The sequence below is a fragment of the Coloeus monedula genome, assembly GCF_965178545.1.
Source record: "Coloeus monedula genome assembly, chromosome: 10".
In the NCBI taxonomy this organism is placed as follows: domain Eukaryota; kingdom Metazoa; phylum Chordata; class Aves; order Passeriformes; family Corvidae; genus Coloeus; species Coloeus monedula.
Genome location: NC_138790.1, coordinates 9,340,310 through 9,364,383, shown reverse-complemented (window position 1 = coordinate 9,364,383; position 24,074 = coordinate 9,340,310). Strand labels below are relative to the sequence as shown.

Genomic DNA, 24,074 nt, shown 5'->3' with positions numbered 1-24,074 from the left:
GATCAAATGTTACTAATCTTGAGGAATGTGTAAAAGAGTTCCTAGAGTTTGTAGAACTCAGAATTATTTGTTGGAAAGAAAGAAAAATATGGCACTCAGGGTAAAGTTGCAGATCTCAGAGTAATTAATTAATTCAAACAAGTTGTGAGAATGATGCTTATTGTCCAATTGGCAAAAAATACAGCATGAGAAAGCAGAAAAACTATCACTTTGCCCTAGCTATGCACACAGATATTAAATAAAAATAAAAACCTAATGCATGCCACATAAAGGCTGTGTGCATAGGGGAGTGCAGCCTTGCTGCTGCAGCAGGATGAATCCTCAGCTGGAACAAAGAAGGTAAGGGTCTGTGCATGTGCCTGCACATGTGTGGGCACTGAGGGCATTTGTTCAGTTTTAAAAGATCTTTGTGCCCTCCCAGCCTTCAGACAGCTGAGCACTGGGTGAGTCTCCTACCTTAATTAAGAATAATTTGACTGGCCATGTCACTGCTCCTGTTGCCACTGCAGTTCTGAGGCACTGAGTGAGGGCTTCTAACCTGTCAAGGTGCTGCTAGGATTGCCCCTGTATGGGGTAGTGGGCAGGGGGAGCTGCTGGTATTCCCCTGTGTGGGGCATCTGGGGAGCAGGCTCAGTCTGACAGCTCTCCTTCTGAGGTGGCAGCAGGGTGTGAAGCAAGCAGGTTCTTAGTTGGCAGGTTACAAGCATTTCTAAAACCTGTTTTTTACAAGCAAAAAATACATTTTGGATATTAGCATATGAATTTCTCTGTTGTCACCTTTTTGTAACTGTCTGCAAATTTAGGAATTTGCAGGGTTCTTCCTCTTATTGGTGTTTCATGCCACTTTGAAAGGGGAACTGCTACCTTGCTCCAAAAGGAGAGATGGCCCTGGCAGCACAAACCTGACACTGCGTGCACTGTGGCCCAAGTCTGCTACCGAGGGGCTATGTAAGAGATGGCTGTTCTGTGAATGACTTTTTTTATCTTGCAGACACACACACATATGAAGTAAGAGTGCAGCTGTTTTGGCTTTCGAATCAGGGAGGGTGGTGAGGAGAAAGGATGTAATGGTGTTTGAGACAAAGATAGATGTTCACTTGCAGCGTTTTTTCTACAACTTCCTATTTCGATTTGCGTTAGAGGTGGAGACTGGGTGTATTTATGGTTTAATGAGATGCTCTTGCCTTAATAGCAGAATGTTGCTCACAGGAAGAAATGAGTTATTGCTGGTTTTCTTCTTCTTTCTGTTCAGTTACTGTGGATACAGCATGTAACTTTTAGACCTACTTCCCCCTTGAACAGCATACGCAGCTTCCAGTTGTGCTGAAGCTGCTGAAGGAAGGAGGTTAAAGGAGCACAGTTTTTAAAGAGATATTTGTTGGCTGCTTAATTCCTACGGATACAATGAGTTTTCGTGGGAGATTCAGAAGGGAGCCCAGTGAACTGCGGAGGAAGAGAAAGACCATTAGGAGAGTGAACCAAGGAGAAATTCAGAGATTAAGCTGTGTGAGTATGCACCCTTCTTCCACTTCTTCTGAGAAATGGCTAAGAAATTGCAGGTCACTCTTAGGACTACACTTTGGAGAGAGTAGGATTTATTGCTCATTGTTTATGTAGGATTCACCAAGCCTCGTTCAGTCTGTGTTCAGGGATTGAGCACTGGAGAATGAGACTGAAGCACAGGAAGTTCAGGAGTTTACAGAACTCAGGCACATTAGGGAAACTTTTATAGACTCACACTGTTGATCAGAAACATACTGATAGCAGGAGTGTGTGGTAGTCCTTCTGGCACCTTATAGCAAATGCCTGGTAGTTCCATGAAAATCCATAATGCTGCTTCTGGAGAGGAAAGTTCCTCTGTGCTATTTCAGAGTTCGTGATTTGCGATGGGCACCTCTCAAGGCCGGGAGAAGGAGAAAAACACTGGCCTTCTGCAATGCAGGGAGCCACTGGAGAAAGCTCTAGAACCTTTGGTGGCAAGCTAGAGTGAGGTTCTGCCCCTTGGGCTACACAGCAGCTTTGCCACTGATGGTTTTGGGCCAGGACTGCGGCTCCTGAAACTGCACTGTGGGGCCCTGGGAAGCTCACATCAACTGCGTTGTACCTAAACTTTCCTGACTGAAATTGAAACTGCAGACAACAATAGGGTAAAACGCTTAGAGTCTGCTGTTGAGGAGTCTTGGGCAAGTACTGATTTTCAGTGTATTCTCTTCACTGGAAAGACTACTTTAGCTCAGGAAACATTTAATGGCTTCTGCAAGAAGAAGAGACAGTGAATTTTTTTCCTCAAGGCAAGAGGTGTTTGATTTTCTTCCATAGTTTTGTTCATTCAGTTACTCTGTTTGCACATGCATGCAGATAGCTCTTTTGAGGCATGTCCAGTGTAATAGAATCAGTGATAACCAAGAAGAGTATTCTCATTAGCTTTTTTAAATAGGAAGGAAAAGAACTTTGCAGTTGTAACACTTGGTCACCAGTTAAGATGGTTTGTGGTTCATCTAGTAGTGTTTGGGTTTTGCTTGTGACTAGGTGCCTTTTTGGATAGGTATTTTATATGGAAGTGGATCTTTTTGACAAGGCTACTTTATGGTGTAGTTTCTGCTGCCCTGAGCTATTGACATACAGTCAAAGATACCATGTTTGAGCTTCATGGTCAAGGGTCTCAGGAATGAATGCTGGTGGTGCTGCTGAAAGCATCTAACCACAGCAGTTCACAAGGCTTTGGTAGGAGGTAGGCGCTGCTTTCTTCACTTATCCTCTTAAATCATGGTGAGGAGGGATTTTTGTCATTATTGTACAAATCCTGTCTATACATTATTAGTGCTCATCTGAAGTTATTGCATCCTTACAGGAAAGGATGGCTGGAAATAAAGCCCAAATGGTAACAGTAAGCCAGCAGCCTGCCTGCAGATAAAGAGGAATGTGTTTGGTCCCTTTTTCCTGTATCATCAGGTAACAGAAACTGAGCGTTCAATTTAGTGGTGCTGAAGAACCTTCGAATTTTACTGATTCTTAGAAAAAACAACAATGCATTGTAGTTTGACCTAAAACACACAGCACTTGTAACCCTGTGCCTGTTGCCTGTAATTGGAAATAGGTAACAAGCCTGTTTCATCAGTGGCTTGTGGGTCACCCTGCACTTCCCCTGACGTGGGTGGCCGCTGTATGTCAGTGATACAGCTCAGCTTTGCAGGGGAATCTGTGCTGATTTCTCTTCTTTTCAGACATAAGATAGACTAAGATAGGGTCACTGTGTCGTATTACTCTGTAGATGTATTTCTCAGTAGTTTATTTAGCCCTTAGGAAATGCAGGCACACTTTACTTTTGTGCCTTGCAATCTGTGTCTTTCTGCCCAATATTTCATAATTGGAGCATGTTAAATCTTTGGCCTACAGGCACTTTTTGTTATCAACCAGCAGCCAATCTCTCCTTCATGCATCAGTCCTCTGCACCTCCACACAGATTTCAGAGTGGTGTCAGTTCCCACTGCAGCTGTAAAGGCTTTTGTGTGTGGGGACCTTACTCAGGGTGCATTTCTTCATATACTATTCTTAGATCTGTGTTTTCTGTAGATGGACTTGCATTATTTACTGGAAGCTCCCTTTTTTTTTTTTTTGTAAGACTAATTATTATCTGATTATCTTTAATTGATTGTAGGTTGATGATTGAGCTCAGTGGTTTTTTGCTCTCATTTACATCCTGTGTGTGTAAATGCCTTGATAGCCAGATAATTGACTGGGAGGGGAGTTGATGTCAAGGAAACAATTACAATTTTAACGTCATTGTGAGAGCAGAGTTTATAATGGCCATGGGTAATTGATGTTAATTTTACAGATAAAACCTCCGTGGAAATACTTAAAATCATTTATTCAGATATGTAGCATGAGAAATACCTATTACTTGTGAAGAGATAAGGAACCATAGTGCCAGTAGAGAAAGAGGGTTATTCACTGAGTAAAATGAAGCAGAACAGCATGCATGAGATTTACCCATGGGACAGTAACATATTAGCAAGTACTCTAGAAGTTAAATGATATCTTTGAAAAGTTTATTTAGAGCTAATGCAAACATTTTTGTTAGTTGTTTTTGCTTCAGGGCCTTCTGAAGTGGTTGAGCCCCTTTCAAAACAGTTGTTTGCTCAGTTGACATGTCTAGGTCTTCATGCATCTAAGTCTTAGGTTTTAATTGAAAATGAACAATGGATGTTTGCCTCTGCACTGAGTTGCAACTTCATCAGACATGCAATAGTATCAAAGTCTTTAGCATCAGAGCATGATCTAATGAACAGATATTAGAGCTTTCCCTTCAGTCCTTGAAAAACAAACTCTTCTATGTACTCTAAAACCACAGTCTGCTGAAAAGAAATTTTTCATTTCAAAATAAATAAAACCGTTTTAAAGACAATCCTGTGCTGTGCACAGTGTGATGTAAAATCTAATCCCATTTTAGCAGCAAGTTTGTGCTGGATGAACCTGGTGGAGGAATGGGTGAGGGAGGAATGCCTGGCACAGCCTTCTCTTTGTACTTCCCCTGAACCTGTACACAGATAACCATGTGTAGATCCCCCTGTCTCCCTAATTCATCGAGTTTGCACAAACGGAGGCGACTGGTTTGCCTGTTGCTGTAACCACTTCTATTATTGTTGTGTATATGCTATAGGTGTCAAGGCTGGGCTTCTACCTCTGCTAGGAGTGCCGTTTAAGGGCAAAAATTGGGAGCATCTTTTCTTTAAATATAGATTTTCCTGAGCCAACAATGACTTTAAATGTGAGGTTATACACGCGTGTGTGTGTGTGTGTGTGCACATGTGCACAGACAGACTCAGAAGTGCTGTTTACATAAACTTTAAATAGGAAGCTGACAAGCTTTGGTCAAATCGACTGCATGCAGCTTGCAGGCTGGTTTTGTTATTGCTGTTTGGGGCAGTGGCTCTGCACGCCTGAGACTGTGCTAAAAGAAGTGGACAGGAAGAAAAGCATGTTTCCAAAACAGCTGAACTAGACTCACTTCAGCATCCCCTCTACAGTGCACAGGGCAGGACAATGCCCTTCTCCTTCCCTGGAGTGAAGTAATCACTAACGAGGCAAGTGGCTGAGCAGAACACTCCAGCTCTGTTGGCAGCTCCTCTCTGCTCCATCCCTTCTGCCTCTGTTCCCGTCCCTTCTGCCCAGTCCTCTTCCACCATACCCTACCTGTCTGTTCAGATAGATGTCTGCATGAACAGGAGTGAATTGTGTCTTTGGCTTTTGCTTGCTTTCTTCATGAATAGGTTCTGTGTGATAGATTCAAAGAAAGCCTTTTGTTGCTAAAGCTGCACTTTTTTTTCCAGGTTTAGGTCAGGTAAGGGGAGAGAAAGTGGCTGAGTTTTGCTAGGTTAGAGGTCTATGTAAATTATTTAAAAAAAACCCTTATGACGCTTAACAAAACTTGCTTGTTTTTCCCCTGAAGTGACCTGTGGGCAAATATTTAGTCTAGGCTTCAGAAGTCCTTGCTATTTAGAAGGTGTTATTCTTGACATTTTGAAAAGCCAACCAATTAAATCCAAATTTAAAACTTAGCAGTTTCATTAGAGGTCTTGTCAGTGGCTGACTTCAGTAGTTTTATGATTAAATGAATTTTTTAAATCTCCTTCCTAAGGAGAGTTTCAAGATACTGCATAAGCAGTGAGGACAAGTAAGTTGTTGCCTTCTTACCCTGAAGGTTTTTTGCAGATTGTACTGATAATTTTATCTACTGTCTAAAAGGACAGGTGCTAGTCCATGAAGATGGACGTGCCCATGCATTGCCTTTGCAGAGTCAGAAGGCACTGCAGCAAGGCTGCAATGCCAGGTGAACAATCATGGTTGGGAAACAGGATTCAGGAAATGCATATGATTAAGTTGGGCGTAGCACGAAGCATCTCCTCTCTCCCTCCAGCTGGAGGCTTTGCTAGTCAACAGTCTTGTGTGGCTTCCACAGTTTAACCATGAGGGAGGTAGTTTTATTAGGGCTGGAACTTTCAAAATTCATAATGAAAGCAACGATAAATTCTGTCTTGAGAAACAAGAGCTATTAGAAAGTGTGGGTCGCTCCCAGTTGCCTGAGAATAGTTCTCTGTGGTTGGAGCAGCCTGAGCCCTGGTTGCTCGTCAGTCACCGTGCTGGAGCAGCTCCATGTGCCGCTGGAGGCTCCGAGGGCTCCAGCTGGACCACCAGTTGAAAGGAAAATTTTCTGAGATAGCTCATCCACATGAAAGGTGTTTCTATTTTTCAAATATTTAACATGCTGAATTCTCTGAATTCTCTTACAGTAATTTTTAAAGCTGGAAAATAATACAAAGCAGTTTTACATATATTTAGATCCACAAAACAATGGTTATGTAAGCAATTGGGATTCATCCTATCCTAGCAGTATTTGCACAAAGTAAGTCTCATTTAGTCAAGCAGGTCACTTATTGGTGTCAATCAGAATTTTCTTTGAATAAGGAGGCTTTAAAGAATGAAAATTACTCCCAGCAGGATCTTCAACAGGTTTCCTTTCTTTTGCTGTGCTTGAGCTGATGGGTACTATAGCATTTTGGCAAGTAGTTTCTGAATTACTAGGAATTGGGGGTGGATTCTTTGTAATTCTTGGTGATTTTCTCTGTAGCAGACTCGTGTGGGAACTGGCAATCCCCTTAATGAAATTTATTGGCACGTTGGCTTCAGTGCTGACACTGAAGAGTATATTAGTTGAGCTGTGCAGCCCTGACTGGGTTCTTTCCAAGTGCAATTCTCCAAGGTTTACTGAAAGTCATGACAAATTAAACATTTTGGACCTGACAAGTAAATGTATTTTAAGATGGGACAGTTGTGTCAAAGAAAATTTTCTTTGTACCACTAATTTTAATAAATTTGTTGACTGTGGATCACATACTGAGCCAAAGGAAGCCTTTGTAATGTGGCCAGAGGGTTTGTTGACTGTAAATAGATGCAGAACAGGCCAAGCAGTCATAAAAAGGAGATCTGAATCAAAAGGAGAGACCGTCTGCCTGCTGGTTCTGGCTGTGCTTCCATATCCATACCCTGGATACCTTTTGCAGACCTTGAACTGCCTGCTCTGTGCTTGAAGTGCAAAACTTATTTTCCTTAAATGAAATCTGTAGCATGATGCAGAGTGTGTTGGGAGCAGAAAGGGGAGGCCTGTAGGGTGAGAATATTTTGAGTGGGTGATTCCTGTCACTCCCAGCTCAGCTGCTTGAGGGTGTTGGGGACACCTTTATCCTGGAGTGGCTGTGCTGTCTGTGCTCCCTGGATAAAAATGCTGCCATGGGACTCCCTGCCAGGAGCACACAGGATCTCAGGCTGCTCACCCATGATCTGGTGGGGGAAAAAGGTGCACCCAATGGAGATATCCTTCCCATGGAATTCACCCCAGGCACCAAACTGCTCTGCTGCCCTGTGGTGAATAGAGACATATGTTGGTCCTACAGAAATGCAAAAGTTGTGGTGAATCCATGAAACACAGATTGTTTTCTAGCTTCAGCTCCTTGAGTGTTCAGGCAGCTGCAAGTAGCACATCTCAGAGCTGCTGGGCATGCTGGATCTCTGGCATATCTGAGACGGAGCTAAATTCAGCCTTTATGCTACATCTTCTCCAAAAGTCGTGGACTCCTGGCTGTTCTTTAGCTTCAGTTTGGACAGGCTTGGCAAAGAAATATTCAATTGAAGTTGGCCTGCCCTGGTGGAATATAATTAGCTACATATATTAACCATATGAAAACATAGAAAGACATACATTATGTCAGAGATACAGTATGTAAGAATGAAAAGGAAAGGAAGAACAAAGGAGTGTGAGAAGCACTTCACATTGGTGTCATCCTAAAAAAACAGTTTAATTTGCTGTTGTAAGTTTTGATAGGATTTTGTTTGGTTAATAATATCATTATGAAGTCTAAAAAAACGAAGGAAGGTGATGCTATTGTTGTAGTAACAGTTAAAGTGGCTCTTTCTCTTTTAAGTACCCATTTCAGTATTTCAGATGTATACTAGAATGAATTGTCATTTTTGACAAGCCATAGCTTGAATGAAATATAAAATCAGAGTCTTGCTTGATCTTGACCAATCTGGCCATCACAATAGTTTTGATTCTCTTTATGAACATGGATCTTTGGGTCACAGATATAGGGTTAGGGTAACTGAAGTCCAGCAACTTAATTTCTTTCTGTTTATCTGTTTCCTTAATGTTTTTCTTCCTGGTGTGTGGAAGAGAAGAAATTATTTTTAACATCTCTATTAAATTCAATAAATTCTAAATATTCAGGATTTGGTGTTGAATAATATGACATTAAAGCATTAGAAAATCCTAGCAGTTAGTCTAGTTTATTTTTAGAATGGGGAAGTTCTTGGGATGACTGTTCAGAGACTATTGGTCTCTATTATATCATTTCCTCCTTCAGGGAGTGTTCACAGAAATACAGCTTTAGGAGGATGATATATAATTATGAAGAAAAGATGGGTACTAGCATCAGTGCACAATGTCTATGCATCTGGAGGAAAGTCAAGTACCATATTTGATTCTGTAATATCATTTATTTGGATATTTTGGGTCATTACTACAGGGAAATATAATCCTTTTTCACCTAGACGAGAAGGTGATGGCAATGAAGCCATATATCACTGATGGAATCTGGCCAGTTTCACCCCTGTGAAAGTATATTATCCTCCTATGGTGTCAGCTCTGATTTAATACCACTTCAGTATTCCAAAAGAGTGTGGAAAGGCTGGCTCAACAACATGCAAAGCTACACAGCACTGTCAGGGTGTGAAATAAATGGTACTGCTGAGAATGTTGTAGCAGGTGAGTCGGAGAGTGCCTTTTTACTAGATGTATTCACAACCATTTTAGCACAACTAAATTCATTACTCACTTGAGATGGCGAATATAAAAAGCATTACAGAAATCCAAGACAGCGTAATTCGATTTTGGCACAGATTGCCAGGTTGGCCTGTTTCCAAAAAGAACAGACAAGTTAAATTGAGAAGAGGCAGTGCTGGGATTATTAAATTAGCTTTAAGTCAGCCCTACTCATTTACAGATCTCTACTAGTGCTTGCAGGGAGAAATTTGCTAATCCCAACATCACTGCTTCTGTCTGCTAGGGAGGAAAAAATGGAGCAGCCACCCCACACCAGTAGAGATAAGCTTCTAACTAACCAGCTGCCACTTCCCATCACAACTGCAATACAAGCATTGCACTGCAGAGCTTTGCCAAATCCAAAGTACTGGCTCTGCAAGGGATGGAGTCAGTGTCCACAGAGCAGAGTCTTATGGTCTGTAGGAACACACAGAATTGATGAAGAGGCGTCACATTTATTATAGCATCATGCTTCATGCTGGCAAGGGACTCAATTATCTCTGTGGCCAGTGTATCGACAAGGATGGGCTATTACTTGCATCTCTGATTTATGGGAGCTTGCATAATAGAGTATTGCATTTTACACAGGATTTTGCTGTACTGACATGGAAGGAAGAATGTAATTTTTACTGCATGAGTAGAAAAACATCACCATAAATATTGAAGTGCTCCACTGAAAAGTTTTGCAGCAGGTTTGATAATGTCATATATACTTGCATTTAGTTCAGCTGTGTAAGCTTTCTCCGAAGACTTCTCTGTTAACATCTGTTAAAATGTTTCCATCAGATGCTGCCCTTTGCAGCACTGAGAGCAAGAGAATTAGTGCTGTGGGAGCAGTGGTATTCATACGCTTGCTGTATTCCTCTGCTTCGGGGGTTTCTCGAATTGTGTTCTTGTCTCATGTAAATAACCTTGCAGCTGCCAAGAAGGAGTTTTCCCCTGGAGTGTTTGAGCAGCTTTCAGGAGTGGGTTTCTGAGCATTACCAGTTTCTGAAGAGCAAAGAGAAGGCAATGTGAGATAGCTTACCCTGCCTCAACTTGCACCCCAACATCTGCAGGATATTAATTTTGAAGGAGATGTAGCTGTGTTCACCCCAACCTTACAGGGATTTCCAGGGGGAAGAAGGAATACTTCCTTCTGCCAGCCCCAGCAAAAAGGGTAGTTTCCACGGGTATAGAAAACCTGCAAATGCTACACATTTTTATGGGATTTCCCCATATTTCAAGAGAAGTCCCAAGATTTCTGGGGTTTCCCAGCTCTTCTCTAGTCTACAACTTCAATGGGAAGGTGACTACTTCTGTCATTTTTTTGCTTAATGGTTTTTTAGGAGATTTTGAAAACTGACATTCATGATGTTTCCAAGGAGCATCTGACCAAGATTAAGGTTGTGTTGACACTTTTCTTTTTTTTTTGGAGAGTGGACATTTTATGATTTCAGTTGCATGTCTTACTAAGAGTTGAGATTGTTGCAGCATCATTAGCCTGACAGTATCAGCTCTGGGAAGGGAGAGTTATCAGTGTAGTCAATGTCACACATTTTATGCAGAAAATGTTCATGTTTTAGTGAAACCACTACACAGGAAAAAATGCCCGTGTGAAGCACTGGTGCATCATAAATGTCAGTGTACGTATTTTTTTCACTTTTACTATGAGTTTCCTTGTAAACGGTTGCTATAAGGTTTCCTACTGAAGGTAACAGTTGCACTATTACAAGTTTGCTTCCAGCTGAACTTGAACTGCGTGAACTTTGTTCAGGCCTTTTGGCATCGTTACCAAAACCAGCGGTACAGCAGAGATGGTACACTCAGTGGGCACTGGTGTTTTCTCTTCATGGTTTTAACTCCTTGAAATGTATGTTTATAGATGAATATTTAATAAATAGATGCAATCACAGATTTAATGACAGGAAGTCTGAAACTCCTGTCAAGATGATACTGCAGGGACTTAACACAGTTTGGAAGGGAATGAGAGCAAGCTGCGTATGGTGACGTGGCCAAGTTGGCCCTGTTAAGTTCCTGTGGGGAACTGCTGTCGGCAAACAACAGAGAGAAACCTTACTGAGAGATATGGCTGAGACTCAGCCCAAGAGCTTCTTGAGCAGGAGTGGATCATTGTGTGTCAACTGGGGCAGGCCAGGGCCAAGTACCAGCTTGGGGCAGCTTGAGGTGCTGTGGCTGGGTTAATATGAAGTCTCATGTCCTAGTAGGACTCCTTGTCTTAACTGGACATCACAAAACCAGAATCCAGTCCTGTCACAGAATCTAAATCAAACATTAAAGTAGTTTTCTTCGATTTGTTACTGTTATGTGTTGAGCTTGACTGTCTTTTACAATTCTTTAATGTCTCAGCATCAGTAGATAGTGCTTGTGGTCTGTGAATGTTAAATACTAATGATTTTTAAAAGGTTATTAACTCATAAGTGTGCAAAAGGGACTGTGAGAGTTAATAGACTGAGAACTGCTGAAGAAGCAGTTCTAACTTTTTTAATTGTGTCGCCACACTTTGGTGGAGCTTTGATTCTTTAAGCAGGGAGTTGGAGTAGGTGACCTGCAGAGGTCCTGAGTTGTTCTGTGATTCTTGCATCAGCTGTTCAGCAATTGAATAACTTTCTAGGAACATGTGTATTCATGTGTTTTAATCTAATTTGTGTGGCTGTGTTGCTGATGCTAATTAAACTTTTCATAGATGCATTTGATGCCAAGGTGAGTCTTGGACTCAATATAGAAGGGAAACAATGTTCACAAGAAATCTTGAGATGACTGTGATTACTAAAAAAAAACCAAGAACTTTCTAGGACAAAGTCAAAAGGGAGAGGGACTATTACATTTGAATCATTCTATGTATAATGGACCATACATGAATGAGGTAAGTAAAATCATATATGATGGACATTCTTATTGGAGAAATTTGTTTTATGGAGATGTTAAAGCTTTCTTTTTCAATACACCTTGGTTTTGATTAAGGGAAGATGGAGGGAAACTTTATAGTCCTGGATAGCTCAATGAAAGAACAGTGGGTAAAATACAATCTTGTCTAATGTCCACTTTTGCACCAGACTGAGAGAGTAAATGTTTCTGCATTTGCTTTCCACTAGTGCCCTTTTTCTCTTTCATCACATTCTTTTCCATCCCTTCTGGCAGTTCTTGCCCTTTCTCATTCACTCTTCCTGATGCTTACATCTTTGAATTGAGTAAATGTTCTCAGTCTAGTACATGACTCTTCATTTGTTTAATGTATTCTAGCATGTCAGGCAGGCTTCTCTTTTTCTATTTTTGGGTTGTATTTCAGGACAATGTGACTTTACTTTTTCCTGTGGTGGTTTCTTACTTTACTGCTGTTTCAGGCAATAGTAGTACTGCTGTGATGATACTAGTCCTGCTTTCTGACAAGAGAAACCATGGAGATGGATGCCAGTTTATCCCAGCAGAATAATCTTGGGTTATTGCCAAGTAAAACAATATGGTGGCTTTCACAAACTGCCAGCAGTTCAAAAGGTGGGGACTGTGTAAAACAGTGAAGAAATAAGTAGGTTTCTTATTCTGAAACATATTAGCTCAAAGTCCTATCTATGTTCAGTTCAAACTGTATCCATCAATTTTCTTGATGTATTTATGGAGAAAGAGAGAATTCCAGGTAAATTAAGCTGGTGGTTTTGGTCTCTGTAATAAGCTGACAGATTGCTCTGGAGTTGTGAGATGGAGAGTGGCTGTTGCAAGTGGCCCAGCTTCCTCGCTTCACTCTAGTGCACAAGTTCAGATGCAACAAGATGAACAGAATGGAATGAGGGGAGAAGTTATTCATGCTTTGGTGTATAAAGGCAAAAAAGCAACAGATGTCAGTTTATGAAGGGGGAGGAAAGCAAATTTGTGTGTAGAGAGATCACCTGATCTTTTCTTTTTTTTTCACAGCAGGAAAAACCCAAACTCTTGGAGCCTTTGGATTATGAGGCTGTTATCACAGAGATCGAAAAAAATATTGGGGACAGCCAGTTTAAAGATCTGATATTGTTCCCTGATGATGACTTTTCAGTAAGTACAAGGCAAATATGTGTTATTCCTTTTCTTAGGTTTGTTCTCCTCTTTGATTTAATCTCCATTGCTAGAGGGAGAGCCACAAGTTGTCCCAGGGCTCTCTAAGATTTTCTTAACTCATGCAAAATGCCATACTTCCCTCTCACCAAATGCACTTGGCTTTTGGGTTGTTTTTTTTTTTCCTCTGGCATTTATATATGCATGACTTTACTGCTCAGGGTTAGATAAAGCTTGAAGCCCTGGTTGTTCCCAGATACATTTCAGGAACTCACTAAACATGTTATTCTATAATGTATACTTCTCTGTTTTTCAGCACAGTGGTTGTTTGGCCAGTCCTAGAATCTCTCCCTACTATTATAGTCTGATTTAGTCCAATTTAATCTGTAACTTCTGATCCTGTTCTGTTTGATGTATTTGGCCACTAGATAGAGTCTCTGGTACTGAGGAAAGCTCTCATGGTGGGACACTGAGAGGCAGTGGATCCCTGACCCCACAGCCATGGAGCTGCCTGACCTCATCCTGGGTCCCCCACTGCTTGTCCTGGCAAACTGCAAAGACATGGAGAGCCTGGAGGCCCAGGGCAGCTCTCCAGTGCCAGTGCTGGGGTGGTCAGCAGGGTGGCTGGGGAGCTGTGTTACCAGGCAAGTGCACGGGCAGATTGCCTGCATTGAACAGCAGCTTCTGTAAAATCACCCCAACTTTGTAAAACATTTAGGTTTTGATGAATAGGCATTTTCTAAAGGAAGACATTTCAATTTGTGACCAATTGTAACTGCTCTGTGAGGGCCCTTCCCATCAGCTCATGGCACTGCTCCTGTCCTAGGAGGGCAGCTTAATCTAATCGACTGCTTTGTTTTACTAAGTGGTTCTATTTCCTTGGTGGTATTAACTGAGTTAATGTGCTCATGGGATTGAAAGAAGCTAAACAGAATAGATTTCCTCATTATTTTTAATTCCTTTATCCATTTTGCACGTTTGTCAATTTATGAAATTAACATTACAAAGCTGAATAGACATACTGCGTGCTGTATGTACAAGGCTCTTGAGCCCTTTGATTTAGAGTAACTGAGATCAAGTCCATGGAGCAAACCTTCTCAGTGAAAGAAGAATCTTGTCCTACTGCTAAAGGCCTCTGTCTGTCAAGCGTATTTTCATATCCTTATTTTCATTTATTTTGAGCAGTTGTTGCTTGGATTTTAGTAGCTACTTCTGTTTTGTTTCCTCTGTGTTATGCTTTGCACCTATTTGGCATAATCTATCTAAATTCAAAAAATAATAAGAAAAAAGAGATTAAGACAGATGAGAGAGGTACTTGCATGGTGGAGATGGTCTGTACTCACAGAAGAGCAAAGGCAGTGGTAGATAGGGTCCATATCCTTGCAATAAACCTCTCTTATCTTTGTTATCTCCTGTTGAAGTCAGTGTCAGTGGCAAGAGCCTATGTCACCAGACAGGACTGCAGAGCTTCTGCACCAGGCAGGTGTTCCAGTTGCAGAATATCTATTTCTAGTCCTGCTCTCTCCTGCTGAAATATCACCTGTGCACAAAAGTCTGGGTCAGACATTTGAGTAGAAAGAGGTCCACGTCTGACTGAATTAGGAGGTGCCCAGGCTGACTCTGAGTGGGATTTAATGTGATAATGCCCAAGGAAATGGTGGCTGGCCCTGTTTAACTCCTAATGATTACACTTGCTGCAGACTTCATGTCTCAGTGTTGACACAGACCCAGCGTGGGCCTGTGGGTGAGCACATCCTATAGGCAAAAGTCTCTTCAGAGTGAAACCCCAACCAAAAGAGTTGGCTGAGGCAGTGGACAGAGGAGAAAATTCTGCTTTTAATAATGATTTCCAATTTTTGGATCTGTCGTTCACCACATGCATCAGATATGGGTGAATTATTGTCACTGTTGTTTCATCTCAGAATTGCTTCTCTTTTTACTTGCATTCAAAGAGAATGCTGTTATTCTCACAAGACTTCTGTTGGTCATTTCTAACATCTTATGTGAAGTCTGTGGAACAGCAGAGAATTCTTTATATCAGAGTCTGGTAGACTCTATTCCTCCATTCCCCTGCATCTCCGCAGAAGAGTACAAGGTGTATACATTACAGATGCCTTCTCTGGTTTTATTCCAGCTGGGGAAAAGATACTTCACTTCTTTTGTAACCATGCTTAATAATCCCTTAAAAAAATAAAAAATAATCGATTCACATCAGTTCCACTTCTTGTTTTCCTAGCAATTCCTTCCTTATAACTCATTTGCCTGCCCAAAGTCCATTTTCCATTTCAGAAAAAGCATGTCAGCTCAGCTTCAAGTTTCACCTGTTCCTGGATCCCTTCTGTTGCTGTGCTGTGAAATAATGGCCAGTGGAAATTTCTGCAGCAATGCATCAGAGCAGAGCTTACACTGTACTTCTTGGTGGTAGTAAGAGGGAGTTGATTGCCTTCCTGTTGTACTTATAAAAAGGCAAGCTTGGTGATGATCCTGGTAGTTTTGCATCCTCACCATTGGGTTGCTTTGCTTCCTTTACCTTCTGCTCCCCAAACCTGGGCACACTCCCCTTAACAACTGGAACTGCTGCTGTCTGGGATTCCTATTTCTCACTTTTCTGCTATGTGTTTGCCAGAAAGGAGGCCATGAAGGAAGTGTTATACCTTCCTTCAAGTTGGTCTCACTCCCACCTTTAACCTTTGACATCTTATTGTTGCCTGGATTTGTTGTCATACATCTGTACTTCTGCTCCTAGGCACTGTCATGTATCCAAACAAAATACTTGCTGTATCCTTTCGTAAGTAATTTTTCATATTTTCTTCCATCCTTTGGAAATTCACTGAATGCCCAGCAGCCTCTTTTCAAATCTCTCCAGGATCTGAAGTCTTGCTTAAAATCACAGCTGCTCTTCCTTAGTGGCAACAGGCTCAGCACTCCTTTGCTAATAGCTTTGCTTGTGTGCAGGTTTAGTAACTAAGTGTATGTTAATGGTATGTTGATAAATGTAAGTTAATTGTTTTAAAAAGGTAGATGAAAGTATTTAATGGTCACTTAAATTTGTATACTATAAAAGCATGTTAAACTCCCTGGGTCGTGAAAATTTGTTCCTCCTTCTCATGTATGACTTTCCTAAATCTGTTTGAAAAGTGGAACTCAGACTTTTTAAAACTATTTGTATAAGTATGGCTGAATGCCTGGTTTTCAACCTGCAATAGAAGCAATAATTCATTGCCTAAATTCAGGACAGGTGTAAGATGGCAAAACTTGCTTGTATAATGCAAAACCTGTTGAAGGGTCAGTCTGATGTGCTCCTGACTCTTTGAGCTTCTGAAAGCCCACCTGGGAGCCCTGTTCCCTCCCAAGTATTGCAGAGGCCTTAGAAGAAAAGGAGCTGAATTGTGCAATTGCTGTATTTGCCATCACTGCAGGCATGATTGTTTCCAAGGTTCTTTTTTTTAGCTCTGAACAAAAGCCAAAATCTCCCTATTTTTCAGGTTGTGAAACCTCTGCTTTCTAGATGCTGTGCAGGGACAAAAGTTGTTCATCTGGATACAGAAGTTCATAACAGAACCAGATGCATCCGTAAGGGGAGGGAGCAAGAGTCATCAAGGACACTGCCTCTTCACATGAAACGTGTGCTATAGGGGCAGCTGGAAGTGCAGGCCTTGGGCCTCCTTGGAAAAACCCCTGAAAAACCCCTTGGAAACCTGACTGTTATTTCTAAGATCAGAAGAGTTATGGTGGTGAGATCATGAGTTATGTCAAATAGCACATGACTTAGCTCCCACTTTCCCATGTGACAAGGAGTATCTGCTCATTCTTAGAGGAGCAGAAATTGAGTCCATTTCTCTCATGACTAATGGTGTTATGGGTATCCTTGACGTGCACATTTGCATGGGCTGGCAGGAGCAGGACAGTGAGAGGTATCTGGACTCCTAGGGGTGCATTCCAACTGTTTAATGCAGTCAGCAAAGCATAGCCTCTCACACTGAATGTGATTCAGGGAGTGATGGGGCAAAATCTGTCCTTTAAATGTGCTCTGTTCCTGCTTTCCTTTCTCTTTGCAGCCTGCACAGGTGGTGAGATCTGTGCTGGGACCGCAGCCTGTCAGGGAGCTCTGTACCACAACAGCCTCTGCACCATGGTATTTGTACAGCATAGTCGCATCTTAGCCTGCTTTTTAATTTGATGGACTAACTCATTGCAGGTTTTGGTAACATTAAGTAAATCTGTTTACTTGGATGAAAGTGGGGCTGAGCAGCTTTTCTTTAGAGAGCTTGAACATAAGCATTACCAGGGAGGAACATGTCAGCCCGTGTGTGGTTAGGTCTCTCTGAAGGGCGGCCTTTGCAGGAAGTAAATATCATCATTGTTGATGAATCCCTCTAAAGATTTAACCACTGCTAACGTGCTTTCAGACTAAAAGCTATTCAGAATAGATTCAGACTGAAAATGTTTGAAATGGCTAATGGAGTTTGAACTCCATTTTCAAATGCTAAATTCACCATGTCACTGGGAAGTAGTCACTGCCTGAAAACATTATTCCTAATCAGTGTTTGAAAAGGAGCAGTATTAACTTCCATGCTTCATTGTAGAAGGTGAATGTGGCAAGAGAAGGTGCTTAGGGAAATTGCACCTTGTAACTCATCCAACACCTGGGGCCAACAGCTTATGCAAATAAGACAGCCTGGCAGTGCCAGAAATCATGGCTAGATATAGGATATTTATATAAAATAAATTTAAAATAATTCAGAAGAATTACAGACTTGAATGCTTTAGGCTGATACCTGCATTATTTGATTACCACAGTTTGCATGCACAAATGAGAGGGTAATTGGCCTTTGGCTTGAACAGACAAGTGCCATGATTGCCTAAACATTAGAAATTAGGCTGAATTCACAGCACATTTATACATACTGAATTCTCTAAATAAAATCTTTAATTTTTTGGGTGACTGACTCAGAAGCACATGTTCTGTTGTTGAAATTTAGTTCTTTTCTGAATAAAGCAGTTTTGGTGAATAATACCGTTCCTGATCAGCCTTTAGGAGCATTTAACTTTGAAAGTAATTGACTATGAACAGGAAGTGCCTTTGTGGCCAAGCTTTTGCAGCTAAGTGGTTAAACATGAGTAGTTCTCAGAAGGGAAGTGCTTTGTAGTTTTTAAGACAAGTTTAAATATAACAATATATAACATTTTCCATGTCCCAATTCTTTGTAAATAAACATGTGGTATTCTTTGTCAAAGTCTAGAAAGGCAGCAAGCCCAGTGTTACCCGATTTCTCAGGTTTGCAGGGCTCTGTTTCTTTCTTTCAAGTGCAGCTGGGAAGGGCACCACAGGCAGAACAGCGGGCTTGGGTTACCTGTCTTGTTCAGCTACAGTATTTTTATCAGGCTGTGTAAGGAGAGGGAGGCACAATGGCCCCACTAAGGTAGATGTTGCCTGTCTCAGTGTGTTCGTATCAGTTGACAAGTGTTGTATTAGGTAAAAAGAAATTACTTGCTATATGTCCTACCTATAAAAAAATACTGGAAACTACTTTCTGTGCAATACATGGAGCAGGCAAGTTTTGCTGTGGGCAAGCAGAACAGGCTGTTGCTCTCTCTGAAGCTTATTCACCATCGTGACAGGGTCAGTGTGAGGTACAGAGTACATTTCATCTCCTCTCCTATGGCCTCCCACTCTGCCTCTGTCTGGGAAGAGGAGCAGATCTTCAGCAGTGCTGTGTGTGCTGGGAGGAGGGTGCTTCATGGCTGCAGGGCCCAGCCCTGGGAAGAGCTCAATATCATGGGCCACAGGGGCACCCCAGGCTTTTCAGCTGTGCTCAGGGATTGCGTCTTGTCATGACTGCTGAAAAAACATTACTGCTTCAAATGTCACATATGTGTGAAGTAAAAGCAATGAGGTGCATTCCAGAGACTGTGGGTACTGCTGGGAAGTCCCTAAGCAACCAAGAATTCAGACATCTCTTACTAAACATAGCCTGAAAATTCATACTTCTCCATCTTCTGTCTCTTTTACTCATAGACTCAATGATTGTGTAAAGCACTTCATGCAGGCATTGATAACACAGCTGAGTAGAGCCCAGGAACCCACATTTAGGAAACTGTGCTCAGTTTATCAGAACAATGGGATTTTTTTTTCACTTTCTGGTGTCTATGACACCCCCATCATTTTTTTTGTGAGAGCCAGGGTTTAATCATATTGTATCCTGAGCTCTCCAGCTGAAACAGAAAAAGTTCGGGGGATCCCATGATGTTTCTGCCTGAGTGATACATGCCTTTCTTTCATAGCTACTCATGTGGAAAGTGATGGGGGAAAATCAAAGTGGTTCATGTAAACTCTAAGGAAAAATGCAGTCCATTATATTCAGGCACTCATGTAGAGTTTGGGTGCTTCAATTTACAGAGAAAAAACATCACCTTTTAGTCTGAGGGTGAGGATATGGAAGAGAGCCTCCAGGGATGCAGTAGGTACTGCAGGCTGCTTCATGGTATTAGTACGTAGTGATTCTTCATATTAAAGAGTTGTGTGCCACAGGCCTTCCTCTGGAAATCATGGGTCTTTTTGTAATGGAAGAGAAAATGGGTTTGGGAGGCCAGATTTGTCTGGGTTTCGGTCCTTTGCTGTCTTGAGTGAAAAGTTACTCCATTGTAACTGAGAGCATAATCTAGGCTGCTGGGTGTTGATTTTGGTTGTTTTCTCCTCTTATGGCAGAGAAAATGAGCGGGACAGATATATAGGTTAATTGAAAATACCCCAAAGCTTCCTCTTGTGAGCCTTTTGTGAAGCGGCTGCCTTGGCCAACCCCAGCACAGGGGCCCTGGGTCACACAGGCACTGCTGGTGGCCCTGGCCTCTTGTTGGCTTGCTGGGAACTAAGGGAAGCTTGGCTCCTTGTGGAGAACTTCAGGAGATCCACTTTTCTCTGTGGTTTCCTGCTCTGGGGCCTGACAAGACAGCTCAGCCAGCAGCTGCTTTCAGAAAAAGGGCTTAATTTGTGCAGGCTGTGGAGGCTGGAAGAGACTTCAGGCAGTGGCAGGAGTCCCTTGTCGGCCCTGTCCTGCTGCCTGTGCCCACAGGTGGGAATGTCCCTCTGAGAAGCTGCTGCCTGGTTCTCCTTGCTTTCCGGCCACCGAGCTGTCCTGTGGCACTCCCTTTTGCAGCTTCTTGGGGGGACTCTACTCCTCTCTTCTCCTTTCAAAAGAGTCAAAGCTTTTAGTTCTGTCTCCACATTCCTTGCCAGAAAAGCATGAGGTGGAGAAAGGAAGTGGAGGAAGAAAGTAGCACTCTTGGATTTGGCATATATTTCTGGGAGAGGATGTAAGGAAGACTTGACTTTTTTTTTTATCAGAAACCTCAGAGACTGAAGGAACTTTGCTTGGAACAGCTTTATTCCCAGAAATCTACTCAAGCACTGTTCTTGCTTGCTAATTAATGCCTTAGCTGATAGTATTGAATAGTGTGTGTGGGCAGGAGCTGGGCTGCAGTTGTTGGTATGCATGTGTGTTGGCTGCATGACAAGCTGAAAAATGCAAGCCATGATAACAAGGTTCTTAACCTCTTCCTGAGACAAAACTGCTGTTCTGTTTGCCTTTGACTAAATTGCACGTTTTTTGTTTATTGCCAGATAGACACAATTTCACTGGAAATCAGGACACTGTATCCTTCTGTACCTGAAGATGCAGAACAAAAAGCAGAAAATTTATTTGTTAGAGAGGTGAGTATCTAATTTTAAATGAAACCAAGAGTCTGGAGGAGGCTTGCTATGTTTATAATGAACATCTTTTTTCTTTTAATATGTTTTAGGTGATTTGAATCAGGTTTGAATTTTGAAGGCCAGTAGGAGGGGGGAGGGTTAGCAGCATGTCTGCAGTTGCCTACTGTGAGATGTTTGTATCTAGAAAAATTGTAAATGCACTGAATCAGCCTGTCATTGTACTGTTTTCCAGCTGCATTCCCTGTCACCACTAGTCCACTGATATTGATGTTGGTATTTTTACATCACTGCTAATGATTGGTGATCTGCATGTGCTTTGCCTTTGAAAATATTGATATCTTTCCAAAAATAGATAACCAATTGGCACTGGTTTAGACTCTCAGGTGTTATTACAAGGTATGTATCTCATTTGGAGCTGTATATATGAGGAATAGGTGCACTGTGTGAAGGGTGCATAGGGGTTTATATTTATTTTAAGTATTTAGAGTCTGTTTTACCTTCATAATAGAAAGTTCAACAAAATTCTTCCATGACAGTTAGAGGCCCACCAGGAGTTTGCTCTACCTTTAAAAAACCCCTATGGTTGTATTGTCTCCATACCTGATCTCAGATTGTAGGAGAAGATTTCTCATCCTGCTACCTCAGGAATATTTTGTGTTATCACTGGTTTTATCACTTTGAAGGACTTTAAAGGAGTTGATTGCACTGTTCAAAGGAATTTACTTTAGATGGCTCCCTGAACCTTCCCATCTTTCATTATAGATGTGAAATATATCTCACTATTTGCATTAACAAAACAGGTTTATGAAACCAAATTTTCAGTCAACTTCTAGAAGGAGTTTAATTCCGAGCACTGATAATTGGCCCATAATGTGATGGTTCTTGGCCTTTTTTTCACCAGTTGGGATTTTTCATGCTGCACTTCCTGGTCTGAAAAAGTATTTCATAGGCACTATAACTGCAAGAGGAAACTGTGGAGGAAAAGTCAGTTGCAGACAAACACAGAAATTAGAAATCATTAAATCCAAAATTAGGCAGAAATGTAGCTGTTGAATTGTATGCAATGTGACGTTTTACAGGCTGGCCCTATTTCTTTTCAGCAGGTCTAAAAAGAGCAATAATAATTTACTGCCAGCTCAGATTGTCTGAACTTTGCCATCTTTGCTAATCTGGCAGCAGTGTTAAAAGATAACATAGCTTGTGGAGTTATCTACCTTCCCAGAAGCCTCACTGCCTTTCAGCACTTTGGGGTCTGCTTTTTATTTTAAAGTTCCACAAGTTGCAAGGCCAGCACTGTGCTCATGGCTTTACAGAGAAAGTGGTGGGTCTAAAAATGGAACACGGTGCACAGTTCCTGGGAATCGTTACAGCTGAGCACGCCAAGGGGATGCTAACAGCCACCTTGTAAAACACATACTGAGTACATCTATTAGCTTTCTCTGCAGTACCAGTGAGCCAAGAGGAGGGGGAGAGAGGAGCAAAGCAGTGGAAAAAACCAGTATTACTAAGCCTGTGCATGGAATAGTGGCAGGGTAAAGACCCTGTTTTAAAGTAGTAATGCATGTATTCCAATTTGCCACAAAGCCAAAAACTGTGTGTGTGTGTGTGTGTATATATATATATATATATATATATATATACATATATATATGTATATATATATATATATATATACACACATACATATATATACACACACAATAAATTAAACCCCATGGAGAGGATGGTTTCTAGTCCAAAATTAGGTGAAACTGAGCATGGGGTTCTGTGAAGATCTGTGATTGTAGTCCCCTGCAGCAATTGCAGAGATGTGTACTGCCCTAGCAGTATACATCTCTGTTGTGTTCCAGGTAGGTGTCGGTCACTTCTGGATAGATGTGCAGGAGTGGGATTGGTGACCTTCACTTCTCTCTTGGAACTGTGGAAAAGCCAACACTTCACTTGCTGAAGGAGTCTTTCTTCAAATATAGCATGATATATTGAACTGTATGAACAGTGAAGGTGTCCACCTTGTGCACACTTGACTGACTGTTGGTCACCTGGATTTATGGCAAGCCAGGATCAAATGCCTAATTCCTGATGAGACTCTGGGGAATGTACAGCTCATCCTGCTGAAGCCATTTTGGTATCAGCTGTCTCTGACTGTTCACTATCTCAGTACTTTAGCAAGGTGAGACAAAGACATGGAGCAAGTTGTTGAACTTCAAAAGAAGGGTCTGATCTTGGAGGTGAAACTAATTTCCTCCATGTGATGCAGTGTGAGGACATGGTACTGAAACCGTTTCAAGACCTCAGATCCATTATCTCATCTCATTCTTCTGGCTGCTTGGTGGTGTTCAGATGGTCTTGTCTACAAGATGAGGTCATTTGTAAAGGATTGTCAGAAATCTGTGATAATCCCTTAAAATCCTGGCTGTTTCTTCCTGGCTTTCTCTCTGGTGACTATAGGAAAGCTTTTCTTCCACCTCGAGCTCTTTCACTGCTATAGCCCTTCAAGGATGAGGGGATTTTTTCCCCAGCCCTTACCAAAATCCATACAAAGGCAGCCTGGGGACTTGATCAAGTTTCCCTTCCTCAAGCAACCATTAAACAGTACTTAGAGGCACACCAGGAGGACTCAGTTGCCTGGACAATATTGGTTTATGATCCAAAAGAGCTGACAAGCCAGATGAAGAACGATGAGGCTAATGTTGCTGAGAAATGCTTTCAGTATCGATGGCATTTGATGTGGTCCACCTGTAGTGGAAGGTTTGTGCCTCTATTCGTCCATTCAGTTCTCATAATACTGCTTTGTATTCCTCAGGAATGCAAAACTTTCCCTGTTTGTGATATTGAAATGTTATGGTAGTGGGTGAGGCAGAAGAATTGCCTTTAAAAAAGATGTCTGACCATCTGTGTTTTTCTGAAACTGTAAAATGAAAATCTAAAACAAAATAAAACTAAGGTGACAAATAAATAAATAGTCCCTTAAAAAGTATTTTTTGCCTGCAAAGAGAATAGATAGTTTACATTTTATGATTAATACCTGTCTCTTTATTAATTTATACCTAAGTATTAGCTATATTTTAAAGTTAATACTTTGTGAATTGGTTATTCCTATACCTGTAGTTGTACTAGGATGTTTTCCTTATGGATTTTTCCACTTTAACTTTTCTTAGGCAGGATCAGCCTGAGGAATTAAATTAGTTAGAAAGGAGAAGTTTCCAGGAACTTTTAAAGCCAGAATAAAATTGTCTTCAGTGGTTTGTTGTTTTAAGTATTCCTGACTTCCTTTATCATGTTGTTTCCTTCCAAATTCTGAATTTTCTCTCTCCTCACAGGGTCTGCTGCATGTCTGCTGCATTTATGCCAGTCAGCATTGTCCTCATGGTCCATAATTTTGGCAAATAGAAACATTCACTTCATAAGACATGAAATAAAATTCTTCCTTTTAGACAGTAAAAACATTCCTAATATCAC

The 24,074-nt window shown here is 41.4% G+C and overlaps 1 protein-coding gene across 1 annotated transcript in view; it reads left to right on the top strand.

Annotated features, from left to right (window-relative positions):
* The window catches only part of DOCK10 (dedicator of cytokinesis 10), a gene marked incomplete at its 5' end in the record, with an annotated part of 144,254 nt that overhangs the window by 42,536 nt on the left and 77,644 nt on the right, over positions 1-24,074 (top strand). Inside the window, 2 exons of the mRNA XM_082287920.1 lie at positions 12,785-12,908; positions 20,530-20,615. Of these exons, the coding sequence (XP_082144046.1) occupies positions 12,785-12,908; positions 20,530-20,615 (210 nt within the window). The remainder of the gene's footprint in view (positions 1-12,784; positions 12,909-20,529; positions 20,616-24,074) is intronic.